A 25,237-nucleotide genomic window follows, 5' to 3' on the forward strand; every position below is an offset into this window, starting at 1 on the left:
GTAATGGCTATCTGCCCATTTCTGACAGCTCAGGACTGAGCTTGATGAGTCTATTTTCAGGCAGAATTTTCATGGACAGTTCATAGTGCATCTAATGATAGGAGTGTAGAGAAAAAGAAACTGTGGTTTGAACTGCTACAGAGCCCTCACTTACCGCTTATTGTCTCTGTAATGAGAGTGGAATGGCTGCAGTGCAGGAGCCAAGAATAGGCTATTCGTCCCTCACTCTTTTTGTGCCATTAGCACAGGACACGTGAAGAACTAATGCTGAGAAAACACCACCTTGTCATGGTCCCATCAGACGGTTACTGATTGTTTTAATGGTTAGTTACAGGGGCAGGAAGTAGCCGTGCCGTGGAATTGAACATACCCAACCGACTCCACCATGGCAGCTTCCAACTGGACCACGCCCCACCCCTCCACCTTCATCCTCCTCGGCATCCCGGGGCTGGAGGCGGCGCACGTCTGGATCTCCATCCCCTTCTGCTCCGTCTACCTTCTGTCCCTCCTGGGGAATGGCCTCCTCCTGGCTGTTATCAAGACCGAGCCGAGTCTCCACGAGCCCATGTACCTTTTTCTTTCCATGCTGGCACTCGCCGACCTGGTCATCTCCACCACCACCCTGCCCAAAGCCCTCTGCATCTTCTGGTTCAGCGAGCGGGCCATTCACACCAACTCGTGCCTGGCCCAGATTTTTTTGATTCACTCACTTGCTACCATGGAGTCCGGGTTTATGCTGGCCATGGCCTTTGATCGCTACATCGCTATCTGTAATCCACTGCGACACTCGGCCATCCTGACCAATCAGGCCATAGCCAAGATAGGGGTAGGCATTGTGATGAGGGGGGCCGTGTTACTGGGCCCACACCCATTCCTGCTGAAATGGCTCCCATACTGCAGGACCCACGTGATTTCTCACACCTATTGTGAGTTCATGGCACTCGTGAAACTGGCCTGTGCAGACACGACGGTCATGAGAGTCTATAGTCTGCTTGTGGCGTTTCTAACAGGGGGGTTAGATTTTATCCTCGTTGTCCTGTCCTACATCTTGATCCTCCAGGCTGTCTTCAACCTCCCCTCCAAGGATGCACGGCACAAATCCTTGAGCACCTGCGGCTCCCACATCTGCATCATGCTGGTGTTTTACACCCCCGCCTTCTTCTCCTTCCTCTCCCACCGCTTTGGCCACGTGGCTCCCTATGTTCACATCCTAATCGCAAACATGTACATCCTCTTCCCTCCCATGATGAACCCCATCATCTACGGGGTGAGAACCCCACGCATCCGGCAGAGGGTGCTCCACGTCTTGGGCATCAAGCCATCCTGAAACCCACGGCATGGGTCAGCAGCTGGGGAGCAAGGTCTGTGCAGGTGATGTGAGGGCCAGCAAGGCCAGGGATCCAGACAAGTCACTCACCCCTTACTGTGAAAACCCACCACAGCCTTGCTGAGCAGCAGGGCTAATAAACATACTTGTCTGGGTCTGTAGCACAACACGGCTTCAACTTTTCATTGCACAGCAGTGGCTACATTACGGCCTGACACCATTACTACTTGCCTACATGCTATGCCAAGCTGGTGCTCCTGTCCACCTACCCACCCCAGCCTGGGAGGCAAGGCAGTTTCCCTTCCCCTGGGTCAGAGCTGGGCTGTCCTGGGTGCTGGGTGTCAGGACGACCTCATCTCCCTGACCATCCATTGCTCGCTACAGTCGAGGAGATTCCTAGGCACCAACCTCCCGCAGATACAAGGAGCAGGCCCCAGAGAGCACTGAGCCCTTAGCCACGGTTCTGGTGTGGTGGCATGGCTCCGGAGTGACCAGGGGACACAACCTGGGCACCCTGGCTGCCTGCTATGGGGAAAGGGTGGGGTTAGTGAGTTGTCATGCCAACAGGAGAGCCCCCTGCACCTGAGAGCCTTTACTAAGCTCCACCCAAGGCTGCCTCCCCATTACGGATAATGTGTATAGGAGCTGTCATAAATATAAAGGGAAGGGTAAACCCCTTTAAGATCCCCCCTGGCCAGAGGAAAAATCCTCTCACCTGTAAAGGGTTAAGAAGCCAAAGGTAACCTCGCTGGCACCTGACCGAAATGACCAATGAGGAGACAAGATACTTTCAAAAGCTGGGAGGAGGGAGAGAAACAAAGGGTCTGGGGCTCTCTGTATGCTGCTTTTGCCAGGGACAGAACAGGAATATAGTCTTAGAACTTTCAGTAAGTAATCTAGCTAGGTATGTGTTAGATTATGATTTCTTTAAATGGCTGAGAAAAGAACTGTGCTAAATAGAATGACTATCCCTGTCTGTGTGTCTTTTTTATAACTTAAGGTTTTGCCTAGAGGGATTCTCTATGTTTTAGAATCATAGAATCATAGAATATCAGGGTTGGAAGGGACCCCTGAAGGTCATCTAGTCCAATCCCCTGCTCGAAGCAGGACCAATTCCCAGTTAAATCATCCCAGCCAGGGCTTTCTCAAGCCTGACCTTAAAAACCTCTAAGGAAGGAGATTCTACCAACTCCCTAGGTAACGCATTCCAGTGTTTCACCACCCTCTTAGTGAAAAAGTTTTTCCTAATATCCAATCTAAACCTCCCCCACTGCAACTTGAGACCATTACTCCTCGTTCTGTCATCTGCTACCATTGAGAACAGCCTAGAGCCATTCTCTTTGGAACCCCCTTTCAGGTAGTTGAAAGCAGCTATCAAATCCCCCCTCATTCTTCTCTTCTGCAGGCTAAACAATCCCAGCTCCCTCAGCCTCTCCTCATAACTCATGTGTTCCAGTCCCCTAATCATTTTTGTTGCCCTTCACTGGACTCTCTCCAATTTATCCACATCCTTCTTGAAGTGTGGGGCCCAAAACTGGACACAGTACTCCAGATGAGGCCTCACCAATGTCGAATAGAGGGGAATGATCACGTCCCTCGATCTGCTCGCTATGCCCCTACTTATACATCCCAAAATGCCATTGGCCTTCTTGGCAACAAGGGCACACTGCTGACTCATATCCAGCTTCTCGTCCACTGTCACCCCTAGGTCCTTTTCCGCAGAACTGCTGCCTAGCCATTCGGTCCCTAGTCTGTAGCTGTGCATTGGGTTCTTCCGTCCTAAGTGCAGGACCCTGCACTTATCCTTATTGAACCTCATCAGATTTCTTTTGGCCCAATCCTCCAATTTGTCTAGGTCTTTCTGTATCCTATCCCTCCCCTCCAGCGTATCTACCACTCCTCCCAGTTTAGTATCATCCACAAATTTGCTGAGAGTGCAATCCACACCATCCTCCAGATCATTTATGAAGATATTGAACAAAACCGGCCCCAGGACCGACCCTTGGTGTACTCCACTTGATACCGGCTGCCAACTAGACATGGAGCCATTGATCACTACCCGTTGAGCCCGACAATCTAGCCAGCTTTCTACCCACCTTGTAGTGCATTCATCCAGCCCATACTTCCTTAACTTGCTGACAAGAATACTGTGGGAGACCGCGTCAAAAGCTTTGCTAAAGTCAAGAAACAATACATCCACTGCTTTCCCTTCATCCACAGAACCAGTAATCTCATCATAAAAGGCGATTAGATTAGTCAGGCATGACCTTCCCTTGGTGAATCCATGCTGGCTGTTCCTGATCACTTTCCTCTCATGCGAGTGCTTCAGGATTGATTCTTTGAGGACCTGCTCCATGATTTTTCCAGGGACTGAAGTGAGGCTGACTGGCCTGTAATTCCCAGGATCCTCCTTCTTCCCTTTTTTAAAGATTGGCACTACATTAGCCTTTTTCCAGTCATCCGGGACTTCCCCGGTTCGCCACGAGTTTTCAAAGATAATGGCCAATGGCTCTGCAATCACAGCCGCCAACTCCTTCAGCACTCTCGGATGCAACTCGTCCGGCCCCATGGACTTGTGCACGTCCAGCCTTTCTAAATAGTCCCTAACCACCTCTATCTCCACAGAGGGCTGGCCATCTCTTCCCCATTTTGTGATGCCCAGCGCAGCAGTCTGGGATCTGACCTTGTTAGTGAAAACAGAGGCAAAAAAAGCATTGAGTACATTAGCTTTCTCCACATCCTCTGTCACTAGGTTGCCTCCCTCATTCAGTAAGGGGCCCACACATTCCTTGGCTTTCTTCTTGTTGCCAACATACCTGAAGAAACCCTTCTTGTTACTCTTGACATCTCTGGCTAGCTGCAGCTCCAGGTGCGATTTGGCCCTCCTGATAACATTCCTACATGCCCGAGCAATATTTTTATACTCTTCCCTGGTTATATGTCCAACCTTCCACTTCTTGTAAGCTTCTTTTTTATGTTTAAGATCCGCTAGGATTTCACCATTAAGCCAAGCTGGTCGCCTGCCATATTTACTATTCTTTCGACTCATTGGGATGGTTTGTCCCTGTAACCTCAACAGGGATTCCTTGAAATACAGCCAGCTCTCCTGGACTCCTTTCCCCTTCAAGTTAGTCCCCCAGGGGATCCTGGCCATCCGTTCCCTGAGGGAGTCGAAGTCTGCTTTCCTGAAGTCCAGGGTCCGTATCCTGCTGCTTACCTTTCTTCCCTGCGTCAGGATCCTGAACTCAACCAACTCATGGTCACTGCCTCCCAGATTCCCATCCACTTTTGCTTCCCCCACTAATTCTACCCGGTTTGTGAGGAGCAGGTCAGGAAAAGCGCCCCCCCCCCGGTTGGCTCCTCTAGCACTTGCGCCAGGAAATTGTCCCCTACGCTTTCCAAAAACTTCCTGGATTGTCTATGCACCGCTGTATTGCTCTCCCAGCAGATATCAGGAAAATTAAAGTCACCCATGAGAATCAGGGCATGCGATCTAGTAGCTTCCGTGAGCTGCTGGAAGAAAGCCTCATCTACCTCATCCCTCTGGTCCGGTGGTCTATAGCAGACTCCCACCACTACATCACTCTTGTTGCACACACTTCTAAACTTAATCTAGAGACACTCAGGTTTTTCTGCAGTTTCGTACCGGAGCTCTGAGCAGTCATACTGCTCCCTTACATACAGTGCTACTCCCCCACCTTTTCTGCCCTGCCTGTCCTTCCTGAACAGTTTATAACCATCCATGACAGTACTCCAGTCATGTGAGTTATCCCACCAAGTCTCTGTTATTCCGATCACGTCATAGTTCCTTGACATCACCAGGACCTCCAGTTCTCCCTGCTTGTTTCCCTGCTTGTTTTTTTAATCTAATTACCCTGTAAGGTATCTACCATCCTGATTTTACAGAGGTGATTCCTTTACTTCTATTAAAAGTCCTCTTGTAAGAAAACTGAATGCTTTTTCATTGTTCTAAGATCCAAGGGTTTGGGTCTGTGGTCACCTATGCAAATTGGTGAGGATTTTTACCAAACCTTTCCCAGGAAGTGGGGTGCAAGGGTTGGGAGGATTATGGGGGCAAAGACAAGTCCAAACTATGTTTCCCAGTAAACCCAGTTAAAGTTTGGTGGTTGCAGTGGAAATTCCAAAGGCAAAGGGTAAAATAATGTGTACCTTGGGGAACTTTTAACCTAAGCTGGTAAAAGTAAGTAAAACATAAAGTAAAACTTCAGTCCCCAGAACAATCAAGAAGCAGGTCCTCAAGGAATCAATCCTGAAGCACTTACATGAGAGGAAAGTGATCAGGAACAGTCAGCATGGATTCACCAAGGGAAGGTCATGCCTGACTAATCTAATCGCCTTCTATGATGAGATTACTGGTTCTGTGGATGAAAGGAAAGCAGTGAATATATTGTTTCTTGACTTCAGCAAAGCTTTTGACATGGTCTCCCACAGTATTCTTGTCAGCAAGTTAAAGAAGTATGGGCTGGATGAATGCACTTTAAGGTAGGTAGAAAGTTGGCTAGATTGTCGGGCTTAATGTGTAGTGATCAATGGCTCCATTCTGGATGGCAGCCGGTATCAAGTGGAGTGCCCCAAGGGTCGGTCCTGGGGCCGGTTTTGTTCAATATCTTCATAAATGATCTGGAGAATGGTGTGGTTTGCACTCTCAGCAAATTTGCAGATGATACTAAACTGGGAGGAGTGGTAGATATGGTGGCAGGTTGGGATAGGATACAGAGGGACCTAGACAAATTGGAGGATTGGGCCAAAAGAAATCTGATGAGGTTCAACAAGGATAAGTGCAGGGTCCTGCACTTAGGATGAAAGAATCCAATGCACCGCTACAGACTAGGGACCAAATGGCTAGGCAGCAGTTTTGCGGAAAAGGACCTAGAGGTGACAGTGGACGAGAAGCTGGATATGAGTCAACAGTGTGCCCTTGTTGCCAAGAAGGCCAATGGCATTTTGGGATGTATAAGTAGGGGCATAGCCAGCAGATCGAGGGACGTGATCGTTCCCCTCTGTTCGTCATTGGTGAGGCCTCATCTGGACTACTGTGTCCAGTTTTGGGCCCCACACTACAAGAAGGATGTGGAAAAATTGGAGCGAGTCCAGCGAAGGGCAACAAAAATGATTAGGGGACTGGAACACATGACTTATGAGGAGAGGCTGAGGGAACTGGGATTGTTTAGTCTGCGGAAGAGAAGAATGAGGGGGGATTTGATAGCTGCTTTCAACTACCTGAGAGTTGGTTCCAAAGAAGATGGTTCTAGACTATTCTCAGTGGTAGCGGATGACAGAACAAGGAGTAATGGTTTCAAGTTGCAGTGGGGGAGGTTTAGGTTGGATATTAGGAAAAACTTTTTCACTAGGAGGGTGATGAAACACTGGAATGCGTTACATAGGGAGGTGGTAGAATCTCTTTCCTTAGAAGTTTTTAAGGTCAGGCTTGAGAAAGCCCTGGCTGGGATGATTTAATTGGGGATTGGTCCTGCTTTGAGCAGGGGGTTGGACTAGATGACCTCCTGAGGTCCCTTCCAACCCTGATATTCTATGTAAGCTTAGGAGGTTTTCATGCAGGTCCCCACATCTGTACCCTAGAGTTCAGAGTGGGGGAGGAAACTTGACAGGGAGTATTGCTGATTCAGACCTTAGCCAAGGCCAGATGAAGCCACTCAGGGAAGGACTCTGTCCCCTGCCTGCAAGAATAGGTTAAAGCATAGACCTCCTTCTGCAAGAGCCGTTACACACGCTGGGGTCCAAACTCAGTTTAAAGCCATAGCTCACTCAGGTCCAGGCTCCTATAGTCTGGCTCCCACCTGCCAGGGCAGCATCACACAGCTGGCAGGTACAGGGGAGGGGACGGAAGAAGCCAAGTCTCTCATGATGGGCTTAATCTCTATGGTTTAGTGCCGGCTGCCTTCTTTTGGGACGGCCTTGGGAGCAAAGGGGACAAAACCCCACTCACCACCACCCAGCAGCCCCAGGAGTGCAGAACAGGGCAGGGGGAAGGGGGAAAGGTGTGTGGGGGGGGCTGGCATGGAGGCCCGGGGAAGAGGGGGAGCAGTGTTGCAGCATGCCCTGATGAGCAGACCCAGACAGGGGTGCTGCCTGTGCCTCCCACACCCCGTCACAGTCAGGTCTCCTGTCCCCACAGCCTGCCCTAGGGGCATCCTGGGGCTGATGGTAGCCTTCCTCTCTCTGCCGGAGCTCTGGTGGCCTGGGGTCGCCGCCTCGGAGCTCACGCTGGGCTGAACCGGGCTCCTGCCACACACCCGCACACCAGAAGCTCAGCTGCAGATGGTTTGACTCCTATTAATACTCGTCAGAGCCCCTTGGGCATGATTGGCAGTTGCTGCTCACCAGTGGAAATCCCCTTCCCCACCAGGGCCCCGTCAGTCGCCCCAGGCCTCTCCGTAGGACTTGTTAGTGCCCCCAACCCTCCCCAGTGCCCTGTGTGTGCTGGGCAGAACCTGCAGCCTCCACATGCCCAGCAATGCAACCACAAAGGGCCCTCGAGCTGGGACAATCTCTAGGAAAGATGCAGACTCTGGTTCAAATAGCTATTGAGCAGAGCGGGCCTTGTTCCCTGCCCCACTGGGCTCAGGGGAGGGGGAAGGTTACTGTGAAAAGCCACTAGCTTTTCCAGGCGCGTCTGCATTTGTGTCTTCCCCACAGGAACTCGCAGGTTCTCCAACGTCTTCTGTCACTTCACATTATGCAGCATCTTCCATGCAAACTGCCCCTTGTCTCTCTGATATCCTGGGACCAGCACAACTACACCTGCACTGCAAACAACCCTGAACTAGCTGACAGTTTACACGAGGCAGCAGGAGTGAGGCGTGGCTGGGAACAGACAGTGGGGGGGACTGCCCAGACACTGGACCTAGCCTGGAGGGGTAGAATCAGATACTAAAGGCTCAGGAGGCAAGGAATGCGAGCCCTGCAGGCAAAGGCTGAAAGAACTGGGTATGTTTAGTTTGGAAAAGAGAAGATTAAGAGGGGACATAATAGTGGTCTTTGAATACTTGAAAGGCTTCCATAAAAACAATGGAGGAAGATTGTTCTTTCTTGCCACAGAAGGCAAACTACAGCATAGCAGATTTAGATGAAATCTGAGGAAAAATTCCCTAATTGTCAGACCAGTAAGACAATAGAACAGCTGTCTGAGGAGGTTTGTGGAAGCTCCTTTGTGGAGATTTTCCAGCGAAGGCTGGACAGTATTCTGTGTGGGATGGTTTAGACATAACACATTCTCCATCTTGGCAGGGGTTAAACTCGCTGACCCTTGCTGTCCCTTCTTCCCCTGTGGGTCTATGATTCTATGTGCTCCTCAGCACCATCAGCTTTCCCCCAGCCCTTAGTTTAAAAAATCCTCTATATGCCAGCAGGATCGTTCCATGTTGACTTAGGTGGACGCTGTCCTTCCTGTGTAGACTCATCCTTTCCCGAAAAGTTCCCTCGTTCCTAATAAATTTAACCCCCTCCTGCCTACACCATCATCTCATCCATGCATTGAGACCCTGAAGCTCTGCCTATCTAACTGGCCATGCGCATGGAACTGGAAGCATTTCAGACAATGCTACCATGGAGGTACTGGACTTCACTCTCTTACCTAGCAGCCTAAAATAGGGCTCCAGGACCTCTCTCCTATCCTTCCCTATGTCATTGGTACCTCCATGTACCATGACCACCGGCTCCTCCCCAGCTCTACTCATAAGTCTATCTAGATGCCTCGAGAGATATGCAACCTTCGCACCTGGCAGGCAAGTCACCATGCATTTCTCCCGGTCATCACAAACCCACCTAGCTATGTTTCTAATGATCAAATCCCCCATTACAATTACTGTTTGGTGAGGCTTATCAAAGCTGAAGTTCTCTGGGGCATTAAAAAGTGACATGTCATTGAGATCTTGTCCTCTTTGTAGCTGTTCCATCTGTCTGCAACCTTTGTTGTTGTTTCCCTTCTTTTTTTGTTCTTAGTTTCTTCCTGACACAGTGTAATGTTCCTGTACCAGATACAGACTGGTTACAAACCTTGTTGTGCACTCTAGGTGTGTCCAGCATAGAATCCATTAATACTCTGCCAGGTTTGGCTGAGGTTAGCATCAATAAGGTATTTTACACAAAGTATTCAGACTGGTTCCAACAGTATAGTACACTTTTAGCATTGCATTATAGGTCCCAGCACTAGCGAGGTTGCCAGGCCTCTCTCCACTACTGTCTTTAGATTGTGTATTAATTATATAGATCACTTAAGAATCCTCAGTTATCACGTTAAGGATTGAAAGATTCTTGTCCCCAAATCAGGCCCAGTATTATTTAAATTATTATATAGTCGGGAACCCCGATGTGCACAGTTACAACAACCACACTGTAGGAACTCTTTTATATTTTACTATCGTTTATTAATACAGGTAGCACAGTTGGAAACACCCCAACTTAACAAGCTAGATAAAGAATGTACATCTGCACTTCCACATACTCACACCATCCCTTGTAGAACCACCGGAAGTGTTATCCATCATCTTCCTCATCACCTTGCCCATCATCACCGGTGGCCATCATTCTGGCACCTCCCAAGGACCACATCTCCTTCTCCTACTGCTCATAGCCTGGGATGCCACTTTTATATGTTATGCTGATCATAGAATCATAGAATTATAGAATATCAGGATTGGAAGGGACCCCAGAAGGTCATCTAGTCCAACCCCCTGCTCAAAGCAGGACCAATTCCCAGTTAAATCATCCCAGCCAGGGCTTTGTCAAGCCTGACCTTAAAAACCTCTAAGGAAGGAGATTCTACCACCTCCCTAGGTAACGCATTCCAGTGCTGTTGTTATGTTTGATGCAAATTCAGCAGGGAATTTTTCCCTTATTTGTCTTTCCTCACCTTACTAATGTTGAAGCGTCTTTTTCCTATAGGTCAATATATCATTGATCTTAACTTACTATCACAGACTCCAATTTGTTACCATGGCCCTTTTGTGTTATGTGTCACATTTGTTATTTCCGTCCTAACCAGACATTTCAGTCTGGTCTTAAACGGTTACTTTGGTTTTTTTTCCAAATTGTGGTGTACCTCTTACATTTAAAAGGGTCAGAAATTGGGAAAGCCCCTTTGCCAACCTGCTTTTACACATCATATGTGGACCTTATGCTTTAGCTCATCACCATCTAGCTGGCTGAAAGGTCCCAAACATATGTGAGCCCACTTCGCTATCTGGGTGAATGGTCCCAGACCTGTGTATGCTAAATTTGCCCTAGCGCAACATATAGGATGTAGCCTGTAAGTCCCTCGTGTTACAGCCGAACTACTTTAATATAAACCCATTGTAATAAAACAAATAATCAAAACATAAAGAAATAAGAAATCTAGAAGAAAATATATTTCTATAGGCGAGCAAGCAGTTAGCCCTATAGGTTACATCTCTTAGGCACATTTGTTGTGCTTTCACCTCTCAGCCCCATCCTCCTGCCAAGGGCCAAGGGCCTGCTGGTGCCTCTGTCCGAACTCCCCCGTCTGCATCTGGCGCTCTTAATATGTCCGGCACACCATTGCTGCTGCTCAGAGCTGGAGGGGGCAAGTCATGTAACTGCATCTCTGGCCCCCATTCTCCTGACAAGGGCCGGACCTGTGTCTGTCTATCAGCCCCTTAAAGGGGCTGGTCATGTTCCTGCATCTCTCAACCCCATTCTCACAGGGGCAGGGTGTTTATCTGAATCTCTCAGCCCCGTTCCCCTCATCGGGGCCAGGCATGTGTCTGGGACTCTCGGCTCTGTCCCCTCACAGGGGCTGGGCATGTGTCTGTGTCTCTCAGCCCCTTCCCCTCACAGGGGATAGGCGTGTGTCTTTGTCTGTCAACCCCTTTCCCCTCACATGGGCTGGGCGTGTGTCTGTGTCTCTCAGCCCCTTCCCCTCACATGGGCTGTGTCTGTCAGCCCCTTTCCCCTCACAGGGGATAGGTCTCTGTCTGTGTTTCTCAGCCACAATCCCCTCACAGCTGCCAGACGAGTGTCTGTGTCTCTCAGCCCCTTTCCCCTCACATGGGCAGGACATGTGTCAGCATCTCTCAGCCCTGTTCCCCTGACAGGGGCCAAGTGTGTGTCTATGTATCTCAATCCTGTTCCCCTTTTGAGAACCAGGCTTGTGTCTACATCTCTCAGCCCCTTTGCCCTCACTGGGGCCAGGCATGTGTCTCTTTCTTTGGCCTATTCAGCCACCAAGTAGGGCTGTGTGAATTAAACTGTGATCTCTTCAGGGAAGAGACCGGTTTTGGTTTTGTATTGGATGGTTTCCAGTCTATGTATGGTGCTATGCAGCTGTATAATGGATACCAAGTATTAATATCTGTAGCGTATAAGATAAGAGTAGTGTTAGGGGGCTTATTCCTTCACCCACTTACTTCCCTGGTCCTTCTCGCATGAACAGAGAGCAACAATACCTGAAGTCCAAAGGTGCAAACAATTCGATGTTTATTGGGGTGAACTTCCAGCAAGCATGATTCCAGTTTCCTTCCTTAGTATCCTCCTTCCCAGCTCTGACACCACAGAGCCTTACACCTGTGTCCCTGTTCCCATTCCTACCCTTAGCCAAACATGATTCCAACTTCCTTACTCCCATTCCCTGTTCCCATTTCCCCCTTTAGCAAAACATGATTCCAATTTTCTTACCCCCATTCCCTGTTTCCATCTCCCACACCCACCCCCTCCCACCCACACCCACTCACTTCCTCATTGACTACAGATTATATAGTAAAACTTGAGTTCTGCTTAGCTATACCTTAACCAATCATTTTCCTGAAATTTAACTAACCAGTCCTAACATATTGTAACATGGTTATGTAACCAATTATATCCCACCACCTTAATTAGTTTACACCCAGCAAAATTAATTATACAGCAGCCAGAAACAATCACAGAACCAGACAGAGATTATACAGACAAACAATAGCAAAGTGGGAACTATAATGACAAGACAATACAGAAGTGAGGATTTCACATCCCAGTTATTGATAAGTGAGTTCTTGCCAGACAGGATGCTATCAAACTAAGTTTCCTTTTACATTTTCTAGGCACTTCCCTTTCCCTGGAGGTGATAGCAATACAATCCTGTCCTGATAGTGCCTAACAGCCCAATTGCACCTTATTTCAGTGTGACTAGTTTGGAATGTGAGGATGTGACCGGTCGCTTCCCAGCTTATGGCTGCCTCTGCTGCTTAGCCAAAGGCCTTAGCCTAAGAACAGGGCCTCAGACTGTCACAGTAAGAGAAGGCCCTTACACCAGCAGACAGTGATTTTGATTCTTTCTTTCATACCTCTATAATTAGCCAAGTGATAAGAATACACCTAAATTCTTAGAGTATAGGCCTTTACAGACAGGCCTGAATATCTGTATCCTAACAAGTAGTATCCGTTTGAATCATTTCAGAGCCCTGTAGCAGAGCTCAATGTGGTCTATGTTTCAGAAGCCACCAGAAACCAGCCAGTTTCAACCTGAGCCCAGTTTGTACCTGAGCCTTGAACTTTGGGGTATATTTAGAACATACACCTGTTTGGGACCTAGCAAACCATTGCTAAAAGCTGATATAAATCATTGAGAGTGATGGGTGATAGAGATCCACAGAGATCCCCACCAATGAGCCATCCAGCACCCAGGCTGAGGGTATCATGGCAGCTGAGGGAAGAGGTTTCCATTTCACATTTGTCCTTAGAGCTCCACTGAGGTGATCTGACCAGATGCTTTCCTTGGGCAGGAAGTGGAGGTGAAGTCCATGGTGACATCTCTATGATCACATACTAGTGTGAGTGATGGCAGGTCATGAATGGGTCAGAGGCCATGGTGATGAATGTTTTATATTCCTAGATTAAATTAGACAGGCATACACTGCTCACATTCCTTTCTGCTGGAAGATACGGAGAACCCTCTCCCGGATCTGTTTAGTTTGCACCCCATACACAATGGGGTTTAACATGGGGGGCACCAGCAAGTAGAGATTGGACACCGGGATGTGGACATGGTGGGGGACATTGTGGCCAAAGCGGTGGGTGAGGAACATGAAGAGGGTAGGGATGTAAAATGACAGGATAACACACAAGTGGGACGCACAGGTTCTGAAGGCCTTGAGACGGGCGTCAGTGGATGGGAGTCTGAGTACAGCCTGGAGGATCATAGAATCATAGAATCATAGAATATCAGGGTTGGAAGGGACCCCAGAAGGTCATCTAGTCCAACCCCCTGCTCAAAGCAGGACCAATTCCCAGTTAAATCATCCCAGCCAGGGCTTTGTCAAGCCTGACCTTAAAAACCTCTAAGGAAGGAGATTCTACCACCTCCCTAGGTAACGCATTCCAGTGTTTCACCACCCTCTTAGTGAAAAAGTTTTTCCTAATATCCAGTCTAAACCTCCCCCACTGCAACTTGAGACCATTACTCCTCGTTCTGTCATCTGCTACCATTGAGAACAGTCTAGAGCCATCCTCTTTGGAACCCCCTTTCAGGTAGTTGAAAGCAGCTATCAAATCCCCCCTCATTCTTCTCTTCTGCAGGCTAAACAATCCCAGCTCCCTCAGCCTCTCCTCATAACTCATGTGTTCCAGTCCCCTAATCATTTTTGTTGCCCTTCGCTGGACTCTCTCCAATTTATCCACATCCTTCTTGAAGTGTGGGGCCCAAAACTGGACACAGTACTCCAGATGAGGCCTCACCAATGTCGAATAGAGGGGAACGATCACGTCCCTCGATCTGCTCGCTATGCCCCTACTTATACATCCCAAAATGCCATTGGCCTTCTTGGCAACAAGGGCACACTGCTGACTCATATCCAGCTTCTCGTCCACTGTCACCCCTAGGTCCTTTTCCGCAGAACTGCTGCCTAGCCATTCGGTCCCTAGTCTGTAGCTGTGCATACATAGCATAGGACATGGAGATGATAAGCACATCAACCCCCCCCACCATAAAAGCCACGAACAGGCTGTAAATGGCACTGACTGTAGCATCCCCACACACCAGCTTCACCACGGCCATGTGCTCTCAGTATGAGTGGGAGATGAGGCAGAGCTGGCAGAAGGGCAGCCTGCGGACAAGGAGGGAGAAGGGGCTCACCAGAAGGACCCCACGTGCGAGCACCAGGCTTCCCGCTGTCACTACGGCTGGGACGGACAAGATACTGGAGTGCCAGAGGGGGCAGCAGATGGCCACATAGTGATCCAAGGCCATGGCCATGAGCACGCCCGGCTCCACCGATGAGAAGGTGTGGACAAAGAACATCTGGGTGAGGCAATCTCCCTGGAGCCCAGCCAGAAGATGCTCAGCATTCTGGGCAGGGTGGATGTGGACAGGACCAGGTCGGTGACGGCCAGCATGTCCAAGAAGAGGTACATGGGCTCATGCAGGCTTGGCTCAGTCTTTATAATGCAGAGAACAATGACATTTCCCAGCACAGCAATGACATAGATGATGCAGAAAGGGAAGGCGATCCTGACTTCAGTATGGGGCAAACTGGTTGGAACTACAGTAAAGAACAAAATTGTCAGACACAGAGATGAACATAATTTGCTGGGAAAGTCAATATGATTTTGCTGAAAGGAAATCATGCCTCACCAATCTATAGGAATTCTTTGCAGGGTCAACAAGCATGTGGACAAAGGGGATACAGTATAGTGTATTTAGATTTTCATAACACCTTTGACAAGGTCCCTCAGCAAAGGCAGGGATGGTGTCCCTAGCCTCTGTTTGCCAGAAACTGGGAATGGGTGACAGGGAATGGATCAGTTGATTCCCTGTTCTGCTCATTCCCTCTGGGGCTCCTGGCATTGGCCACTGTCAGAAGACAGGATACTGGGCTAGATGAACCTTTGGTCTAACCCTGTATTGTTGTTCTTATGTTCTTATGATCTTTTGTGGCAATAAGCAAACACTCAAACTAGACTTAATACAGTAAACACATTGGCTACAAATAGTAATTTCTCTCCCTAAATGTTGTTTTAGGCAGGATGCAGAATTTCTTGCGGACAAACTGCTCTTGTTTGCAGCTGAAAATTCCAGGTATATCCTTCATGGGCCAGACACCATTCCCAGCCCGGGTTCAGTACTTTCCTTCCTTTCCCTTTCTTTCTTACATGTTTCCAGTTGCTGTTCTGGGTGGGGATTCGGTGAAGAATGAGCCAAGATTAACTCACTCCCCAGCCTTAAATAGGTTTTGCATATGGTGGGAATTCTTTTTTTTCCCCATTTTGACCCGAACCCCTTCTTAGTACAGAAACACTAAACGTCCAAGATGGTGTCCAGAACCAGGTGACATGATCATCTCACCCTGCTGTCTCAAAACAGCATCCCAGGAAACTTCTCAGGCAGGAGGGAGTTTAGCATCTTGAAAGACGTATTGTCCTTCCTAATGGTTGATTGACTGACCAACCAGACTGATTGCATTTTGTCTGGTGGGTGTTCTCCAGGTTCAAAGACTTTTGTAACTAATAAGAACATAAGAATATAAGAACAACCATAGTGGGTCAGACAAAAGGTCCATCTAGCCCCAAATGCTATCTTTTGACTGTGACCAATGCCAGGTGCCCCAGAGGGAATTAACAGGATAATGAATAAAACACAATGACTCCAAGATCTCTTTCTTGAGAGGTAACAGCCAATTTAGACCCCATCATTTTATATGTATAGTTGGGATTAGGTTTTCCATTGGGCATTATTTTGCATTTATCAACATTGAATTTCATCTTCCATGTTTTTGCCTGGGATTTAACCATCTTGATCAATTGTCTATCCTCTGAAATTTTGCTACTTCACTGTTTTCCCTTTTTTCCAGAATATTTTTGAATATATTGAATAGGACTGGGCTCAGTACAGACCCTTGGGGGACATCACTATTTACCTTTCTCCATTCTGAAAACTAACTCTTTATTCCTTCCCTTTGTTTCCTATCTTTTAGCCAGTTACCAATCCATGAGAGGACCTTCCCTCGTATCCCATGACAGCTAACTCTGATTAAGAGCCTTTGTTGAGGGACCTTGTTGAAGGCTTTCTGAAAATCTAAGTACACTATATCCTCTTGATCCCCCTTTTCCACATGCTTGTTGACCCTGCAAAGAATTCTAGTTGATTGGTGAGGCATAATTTCACTTTACAAAAACCACGTTGACTCCTCCCCAACAAATTATGTTCATCAATGAGTCTGAAAATTTTGTTCTTTACTAATAGTTTGCCCAGTACTGAAGTCAGGCTTACCGGCCTGTAATTGTCGGGATCACCTCTGGATCCCTTAAAAAAATTGGCATCCCAGTAGCTCTCCTCCAGTTGTTTGGAACTGAAGCTGATATAAATGACCAGTTATAGACTAGAGTCTGTAGTTCTGCAATTTCACATTTGAGTTCCTTCAGAACTACAGGGTGAATCCCATCTAGTCCTGGTGACTTGTTACTGTTTAGTTTAGTTAACGCACATAGTCAATATTCCTTCCTTCAGATACAGAGATGATACATGCATACAAATAGGATAATCATATTCAGTGAATCATAAATGATTCCAATGATATCTCACATGATCCATGTTGCATAAAATACATCTTAGTTATGCCATATTTATATCATATGTATAATTCTATGAATAATATGGGGCTAGGATCACAATCTAATTGACCATTTTTAAATATTGGCCCATCAACAGCTTTCTTTCAGTCTCCCGGAATTTCCCCCATGTTCCAGGAAAATCCACTCCAAAGTGGCCAGACATAAAGAGAGTCACCAAATCAGATAAAAAGGCAAAAATTGAGATTCTAAACACTTTTACCACAGATGTCACTCAAAAACTGCTGAGTCTAGAACCTGTCGACTGTGTTTGTGTGAAACTGGATGGAGAAAAAGGATGGACAACTCCAGCTGTGGTAAAGAAAAATATTTCAGAGCCCAAATCATCTCTGATAGAGACTAACAATGAAGAGTCCAACACAAACCGTCAACATCTACTGTTTGTTCCTCAGAAGGAGCAATGGACGGAGCAAAGATGGCAGATGGAGAACAAGAAGAAGAAGATGCAAAGATTCCAGAATGACCAGAGACAGTTGGTGCAACATCCAGAAAACCAAGCTGTTACACATTGAAGTTATGTAATGAGAAAAACAGAAGGATCCAGAGGCACTTAACAGGCTGATACATACTGAACTTTAATGATAGTGGAGAAACAATTCCATAGTTGGTACCCACTTTCTAGATGATGTCACGATATCCTGTTGCACTCCAGGGGGCTGTGACCCCAGTTATTAGGAAGAGACAGGCAATAGTAGTAGGGATTCCCATTATTAGAAATATGGATAGTTGGGTTTATGATAACCAGAAGAACCACCTGGTGAATTGCCTGCTGGGTTCGAAGGTAGAGGATCTCACAAAACATCTACATAGCCTTATAGGTAGTTCTGGGGAGGAGCCAGTGGCTGTGGTACAGGTAGGTACCAATGACATAAGGAAAGGTAAGCGAGAGGTCCTTGAGTCCTGGAGACCAAATTTAGGCTGCTAGGTAAGAGATAAAATTTCAGAAACTCCATTGTACCATTCTCTGAAATGCTTCCTATTCCACGTTGAGGACCAGTAAAACAGGCAGAGCTGCAGGGTCTCAATCTGTGGATGAGACAATGTGTAAGTAGGAGGGGTTTAGGTTTATTAGAACTGGGGAAACTTTTGGGGAAGGAGTGGCCCATACAGGAGGGATGAGCTCACAAGCAAGTAAAATTAAAAAGGCTATGGAGGATTTTTTAAACTAAAGGCTGGGGAAAAGCCAACAGGTGTGGAGGAGCCATACATTGTGAAGTCCTCAAGGTCATGCAGGAGCCATGCTGCGGAGAGGGCCTATCAAAAGTTGTGGTTTCTGCAACCAGCTCACAGCCAGCAATGTTCTTGCAGCTGGATCTATGAATGACTCCAGAAACATACAGCACTTGAACAGGCTTCTAGACTTCATGACCCTCGGCAAACCCTGTATGGCTTTTAATTTGTTTTAAAATAATGAGTTTCCCAATTGTCTCCACTTGTCCCTGGTGCATGGGCTTGCCCAGCCCCCTTGGGGCACTGTATGACCAGGGAGGGGGAAAACCGGGGACTCTTTATCAATCTCATGCTCTTTGTGAAGCTGCGGCTCCTCAGGTGAGGCAGAAACTCGGCTGGGATTCCACGGTGATGGCTATAAACCTCCCTGCCCAGCGCTCCTCCAGCATGGCACAGAGACTCTCCGGACACCTCCCGCTGCCCAGGGCAGCCCCTCTCTGCTGCGCAGGAGCTGGGTGAGTGCAGGGCTTTGGAGCTCAAGAATGTCCCACATTTGCAGCACCTGTCCCACATAATAGCCCCGAGGAATCACAGAACTAAGATTGGTAATGGGGGATCCCAAAGGTTGTACCTGGCCAGGGAAGCTGAGATAGGGGCAGGCTGAGGGACTGGGGAGAGAGCTGTGAGAGCCACTTCTCTGGAAGATTACTCTGCAGGAAAGGCGCTTAGCCTGGGTGACCCTCTTAGCTTTATCCCCCTTTAACTGCCCAGAAGAGGCAGGGTTATTCAGTGGGGCTTGGCTGGGAAATGTGAATTCAGTGTGAATTTCCCTCTCCCATACAGTGGTGTCACCCAGTATTTAAGGCGCGTATATATCCCAGAATGCGATCGAGCTAATTGCAACCCTATTATGTGCATTCCAACAAAATGAATTAATAAAATAGAACACAATTTAGTTAAGGGTTAATTTGGAGACAGCCTTTCAGAATCAAGGTCATAAGTACTAGCAGTTTTGCTAATAAATATAAGAAAGTAAATAACTAAAAAAAAAAAGTAAATAAACAGCCTTAAGTCTAGACCAGGTGTTCTCAAAATTCATTGCACTGTGATCCCCTCCTGACAAACAAAAATTGCTTCGCAACCCCCAGAGGAGGGACTGAAGCCTGAGCCCACCGAAACCCCACTGTCCTGGTTACAGGGGAGCAAAGCCTGAACCCCACCACTCCGAGCAGGGCGGCCAAAGCTGAGAGCTTAATGGCTTCAGCCCCAGGCAGGGGGCCTGCAGCCTGAGCCCTCCCACACAGGGCTGACGTCCTTGGGCTTTGGATTCAGCTCTTGGCAGTGGGGCCCAGGCTTCAGCCCCAGGAGCCAGCAAGTCTAAGTCAGCCCTGGCGACGCCATTGAGAACCACTGATCTAGACTCCTCTAATAATAAAAGTTTATTAAAGGTTTATAAAGTAACAATGAAATAGGGGTCATTAAGACCATTTAGCCATGCTTTTTTAATTTTTTTTTTTGTAAACTTTCTGAAAACCTGGGGCTTTTTAAGTGCAAGACAAAAGAATTGTCCATTTTGTTTTTTCGTGTCACTATTTTCAATTTTGCTGTTTTGATGGGGTTTTTAGCATTTGGAAACAAGGGGGAATATTTCAGCCTACAGTGGATTGTCTTTTCCCCTGGGTTGTTCGCGTTGGGATGTCATTCCACAAGTGAGTGCACTTGGGCTTGCTACAATTAATTAGCAGCCTGTCAGATCCTACCCAGTGACAACCACTGCATGAGCAGTCTTTATTTTGTGTATTAACAAATATGCTTTTCCAACAAGTCCATGTGAATACATAAGAATGATGATGATGTTGGCTCTAAAGTGGTCGGGATTCTGTAATCACCAGTGTACATCTATTGCAGTCCAAACTATCATGCCTGGCCAGTTCTTGTTCAGGAATGAACCCACAGCAACCTGCCTACGAGTACTAGTGACAGCTTTTAACAGCTGCTGCATCCATTGGTTGGTAAGGACTCAAGGTTGCCAGTTATCACATGGTGTCCCATCTACCCACCGTTGTTCTAGAAGGCACAAGTCTTTTCCAGTCATTGCCTTGAATGGGATAACTCCATGGGGGACCACAGAACCTCTTATGGCCATAAGAATAAATGGCAGTTGCTGATCGTAGTCATTACCCTGCTGGTTCTCTACCCTTTCTTAGAGCAGTTTTAAGAGTGAGGTTAAATTTTTCTATTTGGCCTGAACTTTGAGAGTGCCCTGCTATGTGCAGTCCCTGCTTAATTTCTAATGCTTGACAAATTCCTTTGGTGATGTCCCTGATAAACTGCGGACTGCAATCTGAATTAATTTGGGGGCGGGGAGAGGGGATTCCCCACCTAGTTATAACCTGCTAAATCAGCACCCAGCCTGTTATTTGGACTCTATTATTTCGGGTGGGAATTCTTTTAATCCACTTTGTAAATGGATCAATAATTACTAAACAATACTGATTACCCCTGGCCGTTCTTGGCAAAGGGCCAATGCAATCAGTCTGTAAATGGGCCCAAGGTCCTTCAATCCTCTGGTGTCTTAGAGGTCCTTTGACGACTGGAATCAAGATTATTGGCTGCACAGGGAAGACAGTTATTTACAAACTGTTCCACATCCCTGCTCATATTTGGCCACCTGCCAGCAGTTTGCAATCTAGCCAAGGGTTTTTTTTTATTATTATTTTATTTTCAAATGCCTTCCCTTGCCCCTTGTTTTGCTTCCTGATCAGCCTGGTTATTTTATTGGTCTGCCTCAGTTTTTATTGTATGAGCATTCCCCCTTTTAAGATGTAAAAAGAAAAGGAGTACTTTTAAGATGTTATTGTATTCTGTGCCTTTGCTAAAGCCCACATGTACACTAACTTGTCAGCATGCTCTGTGGGTTTCCCATCTGCAGATTTCATGCTTTTTTATAACTTGGGAACCCAGTGCAGTAGGGCATGGGGGACCCAGTCCGAATCAGTAAAATGGCTACCCTCTGAACGGTGGGGATATGTTGAAGGGCTACTGCAGTGGCCACAATTGCAGCTGCCTGGGCAGAGTGCGGCAGGTATTTAAATAGTCCTTTAAATTCCTCATTAGGAGGACATTTTACAGCACCATATCCTGTGTTTGGTTTCACTTTTGGGGGGAAAACAGGAGCCATCTACAAACCATATGACATTCACCTTGTCCTGTATTTCATTTAACACAGCTCCTGCCTCTGAGGGTGAGGAGTCTAGGGGTACCGACTCTAGTAAGGGACACTCATGCTCCTCTCCCTCTGTCACGAGACTGTAGGGTATTGGGGATATCACTGGAGGTGGATTTTTTATATTTACATTTTTATTCAACAAGACTAGGGTCCACTTTGCTAGTCTGGGGTGGACACATGACCCTTGTTAATAGTTTTAGTGAGCACATACTTTACTGGGGAGTGAGCAGTTTTTAATATCACTGGGGACAATCCTACCAGACATTCTTAATGCTGCAAAGCCCAAACTAATGGCTAAAACTGTTGTTTTTACATGGAGTAACCCCCCTTTCTGTTTTATTTAAAATTTTGGCTGCATAAGCCACCAGATGGAGCCCTGTTCCATGGTTCTATCTCAGCGCAGCTCCCAGTCCCTTTTCTGTAGTTGCCAGCTGTGACACAAACAGTTGTCCCACCTGAGGATATGCCAGAGCTGGGGCCTGAACGAAGGCCTGCTTTCACTGGATCGTGGCTTCCTGATGTGGGGGGCACCAGTTCCATACCACCCCCTTGTTTAACAAACTATGCAGTGCCTTTTTTTGAAAATCCCTTAATAAAATCTTGAGACAAATTAACCATTCCTAGAAAGGATTTCAGAGCTGTCACATATGCAGCAGCTGGTAGTTTAAGAATCAGTTCCACTCTCCGCTGATCAGGGGAATGTCTCTCCTGTCCCAAAGTCACTCCAAGAGAATTCATTTGTTGGGAATACAACAGGCCTTTCAGTTTCACCTTTATTTTTTGTAACACCCTGTCTAGAACTTCCATATGTTGCCAAGAAGGCCAATGGCATTTTGGGATGTATAAGTAGGGGCATAGTGAGCAGATCGAGGGACATGATCGTTCCCCTCTATTCGACATTGGTGAGGCCTCATCTGGAGTACTGTGTCCAGTTTTGGGCCCCACACTACAAGAAGGATGTGGATAAATTGGAGAGAGTCCAGCGAAGGGCAACAAAAATGATTAGGGGTCTAGAACACATGACTTATGAGGAGAGGCTGAGGGAGCTGGGATTGTTTAGCCTGCAGAAGAGAAGAATGAGGGGGGATTTGATAGCTGCTTTCAACTACCTGAAAGGGGGTTCCAAAGAGGATGGCTCTAGACTGTTCTCAATGGTAGCAGATGACAGAACGAGAAGTAATGGTCTCAAGTTGCAGTGGGGGAGGTTTAGATTGGATATTAGGAAAAACTTTTTCACTAAGAGGGTGGTGAAACACTGGAATGCGTTACCTAGGGAGGTGGTAGAATCTCCTTCCTTAGAGGTTTTTAAGGTCAGGCTTGACAAAGCCCTGGCTGGGATGATTTAACTGGGAATTGGTCCTGCTTCGAGCAGGGGGTTGGACTAGATGACCTTCTGGGGTCCCTTCCAACCCTGATATTCTATGATTCTATGATTCATATTTTTTTTGGTCTGGTTGAAAATCAGGATGTCACCCACATAAGAAATCACACTTTCCCTTTTAGGCATTCCATTCTACACCTTAACGGCACAGGCATGGGAAATAGTAGGGCTGTTCGTCCATCCTATGGGAATACTGGGAAAACATAGCTTTTTTAAAAAAAAAAGGTGACAGCAAATCTGTAATAGCTGTTCCAATGTAAAGGGATAGCAAAGAAAGAACTGGCCAAATCCAAAACTGAAAACCACTGGGTCCTCCTCCCTGTTAATTGTAACCCAATTAAGAGGATGCAAATCAACTACCAGCTTCCAAATCTTGCCATTACTTTTTAGGAATGGCCAGAGATCAGCACTCTTGGGACTTGACTGTTTCACTAAAACCCCTTGGCTTAAAAGCCCATTAATTGTTTCCTTTCAGGTGGGCTTCTGCCTTTCCTGGATACCTGTACTGCTTTTGAGGTGGGGGATCAGGACCTGTAACTAGGATTTTTGCTTTAATTTTACCACATTTTATTTTATTTTTGTTCCACATCTCCCAGAGTTTCTCTGCAATTGACAGAATGTCTGGAGCCCATTGCGGCCACTCCAACTCTTTAAATGTTTTAAGGACTGCTAACTGGTAGCTTGCTGAAATCTTTACTGGTTCCCAGAATGTTCCAAGCAGTGTTTCCCACAGAACCCTGTTAGCAAAATCAACTAACACTTTTAATTCTTTTAAAATGTTAATGTTTTTTTTTTCCCAATAGATTCATTAAATCAAATTGCTCTTTGTTTTTTTAATTTGATACAAAATATTTTTGTAAAAGGAAACAACATTTTGAACCTTATTAAATTCCTGTAATGTCTTAATTTCAGCTAGAGGTCCAAACAGTTATTTATTCTGAGTATTAATCAGGGATATAACAGAAAAATGGCTCCTTCAGTGACTCCATAAAGTAAAAATATTGGAACCACCCGTACATTATTTAATTGGAGCATAAACCAATACTTGACTTACATTGGTTAAAACAAATGTAAAAAAGCAATTGGTCATTAATAGAGCCCACACCCTAAAAAAAGTAAATGTCAATCACACATTAGCAAATATTTGAGCAATGAAACCCCATGGTAAAAAGTTTGTTCAACCATGGTATAGGAGCTGAAATATTTAATAAATCTTCATAATGTTCCCAGACTCCATATGAATAAAAAGGGACAGTTTAGGAGCAAGTTCCTAATAGAATAAATAAAATGCTCATTGCAAACAGCGGGGCAACACCTAAAGGAGTGAGCAGTGCCCCTGAAGGCATCCTTAGGTCAGCTAAATTCCATACAGAATGGGGTGGCACAGGTTTTAAAAAAAATAAAAAGCAATCCCAAAAAATTGATCACCTCTGCCTTGAGCAGGCAGTTTGTTTCCTCCAGAGCAATGGTTCCTTGGCCTGGCATGCATGCAAATGCAAACACAAATTATCAATATGGTACAAGTATAATTTTGAATGGCATAAATGAAATACTCCCATTAAAAATTAAAAGTATTGTATTAAAAAATTCCACCCAAATTAAAAAAAATTGCAATCCTGGTAAAAAATATCATAAATTTTACTTATAATCATAAGTTTAAGAAAAACCACTACATTTGTTTTATTAATGTCTAAAGCAAATATAAATAGGTTTCTCCTATTATAGCTCTAGGCTTTAATATGCATCAAACAGTAATAGAACCCAGAAATCATATGTTATGGTCCATAAAATAGGCCCCAAATAAAAAAAACAGTAAAATTGAAAGCCTGCTTTAAAAAAAAATCTGTAATTAAATATAAATTTACCAAAAACTTTTTGCAACCACAAAATATATGTTTAAAAGTAGTTTAAAATGTCATTTTGCTATTAATCCATTTGCAAATAAATCTGTAGCTGCTTATGTGGGTAATAATTATTTATGCCTTAAAAGTTAGTGTCCTGTGCTCATCATTAATTGTGTGTTTAATATCACCAACAATCTCCCCAAAATAAGTGCTTTTGTACAATTTGAAGCCATTAAAAATGTATTTTTTAATATCAAGTGCCTAATAAAAATTCAGCCAATTAAAAGTAAAATACACCTTATACTCCAATGTAATGCCTGTACCTATTCAAATACATTTAATTGCTATTAAAATGTTATTTGAGCATTCCCATTTAAAACATTATTTGCAAGTTGCTAGGCAGGAGAAGTGTAAAGTCATGGTTACCGTCCATCACACTTCTAATAAAATTAAACAGTAATTAAAAGGGTTAGCAAAGATTTGGAACACAATGGGTGGATGACATTGTTGGAATGGCATTGGGAATGTTCAATTTGACTTTCCCTACAATCGTGGTGATTCTAATGCTTCAAGTGGCATTGGTTGTGATCTTAGCACTGAAATGCTGAATAAAAAAAATATTAATCAAACCATGGGCACTTTCCAAACGTAAGTTCATGATGTCTGGACTTTAACAAGGCCAAATCCGG

The 25,237-nt window shown here is 45.9% G+C and overlaps 1 protein-coding gene and 1 pseudogene across 1 annotated transcript; one reads left to right on the plus strand and one right to left on the minus strand.

Annotated features, from left to right (window-relative positions):
- The first annotated feature begins 385 nt into the window (after positions 1 to 385).
- Positions 386 to 1,327, plus strand: LOC140913429 (olfactory receptor 52D1-like). Its single transcript, XM_073349855.2, has one exon. The coding sequence runs from the start codon at positions 386 to 388 to the stop codon at positions 1,325 to 1,327; it is 942 nt and encodes a 313-aa protein (XP_073205956.2).
- An 11,891-nt stretch (positions 1,328 to 13,218) lies between these two features.
- LOC144930835 (olfactory receptor 52R1-like) lies at positions 13,219 to 24,981 on the minus strand (annotated as a pseudogene).
- Between the last annotated feature and the right edge of the window lie 256 nt (positions 24,982 to 25,237).

Source organism: Lepidochelys kempii, chromosome 1 (genome assembly GCF_965140285.1).
Source record: "Lepidochelys kempii isolate rLepKem1 chromosome 1, rLepKem1.hap1, whole genome shotgun sequence".
NCBI classification, from domain to species: domain Eukaryota; kingdom Metazoa; phylum Chordata; order Testudines; family Cheloniidae; genus Lepidochelys; species Lepidochelys kempii.

What these genes read in the sequence shown, in the direction of transcription:
- LOC140913429 (XM_073349855.2), top strand. Translation starts at nt 386, where the DNA reads ATGGCAGCTTCCAACTGGACCACGCCCCACCCCTCCACCTTCATCCTC.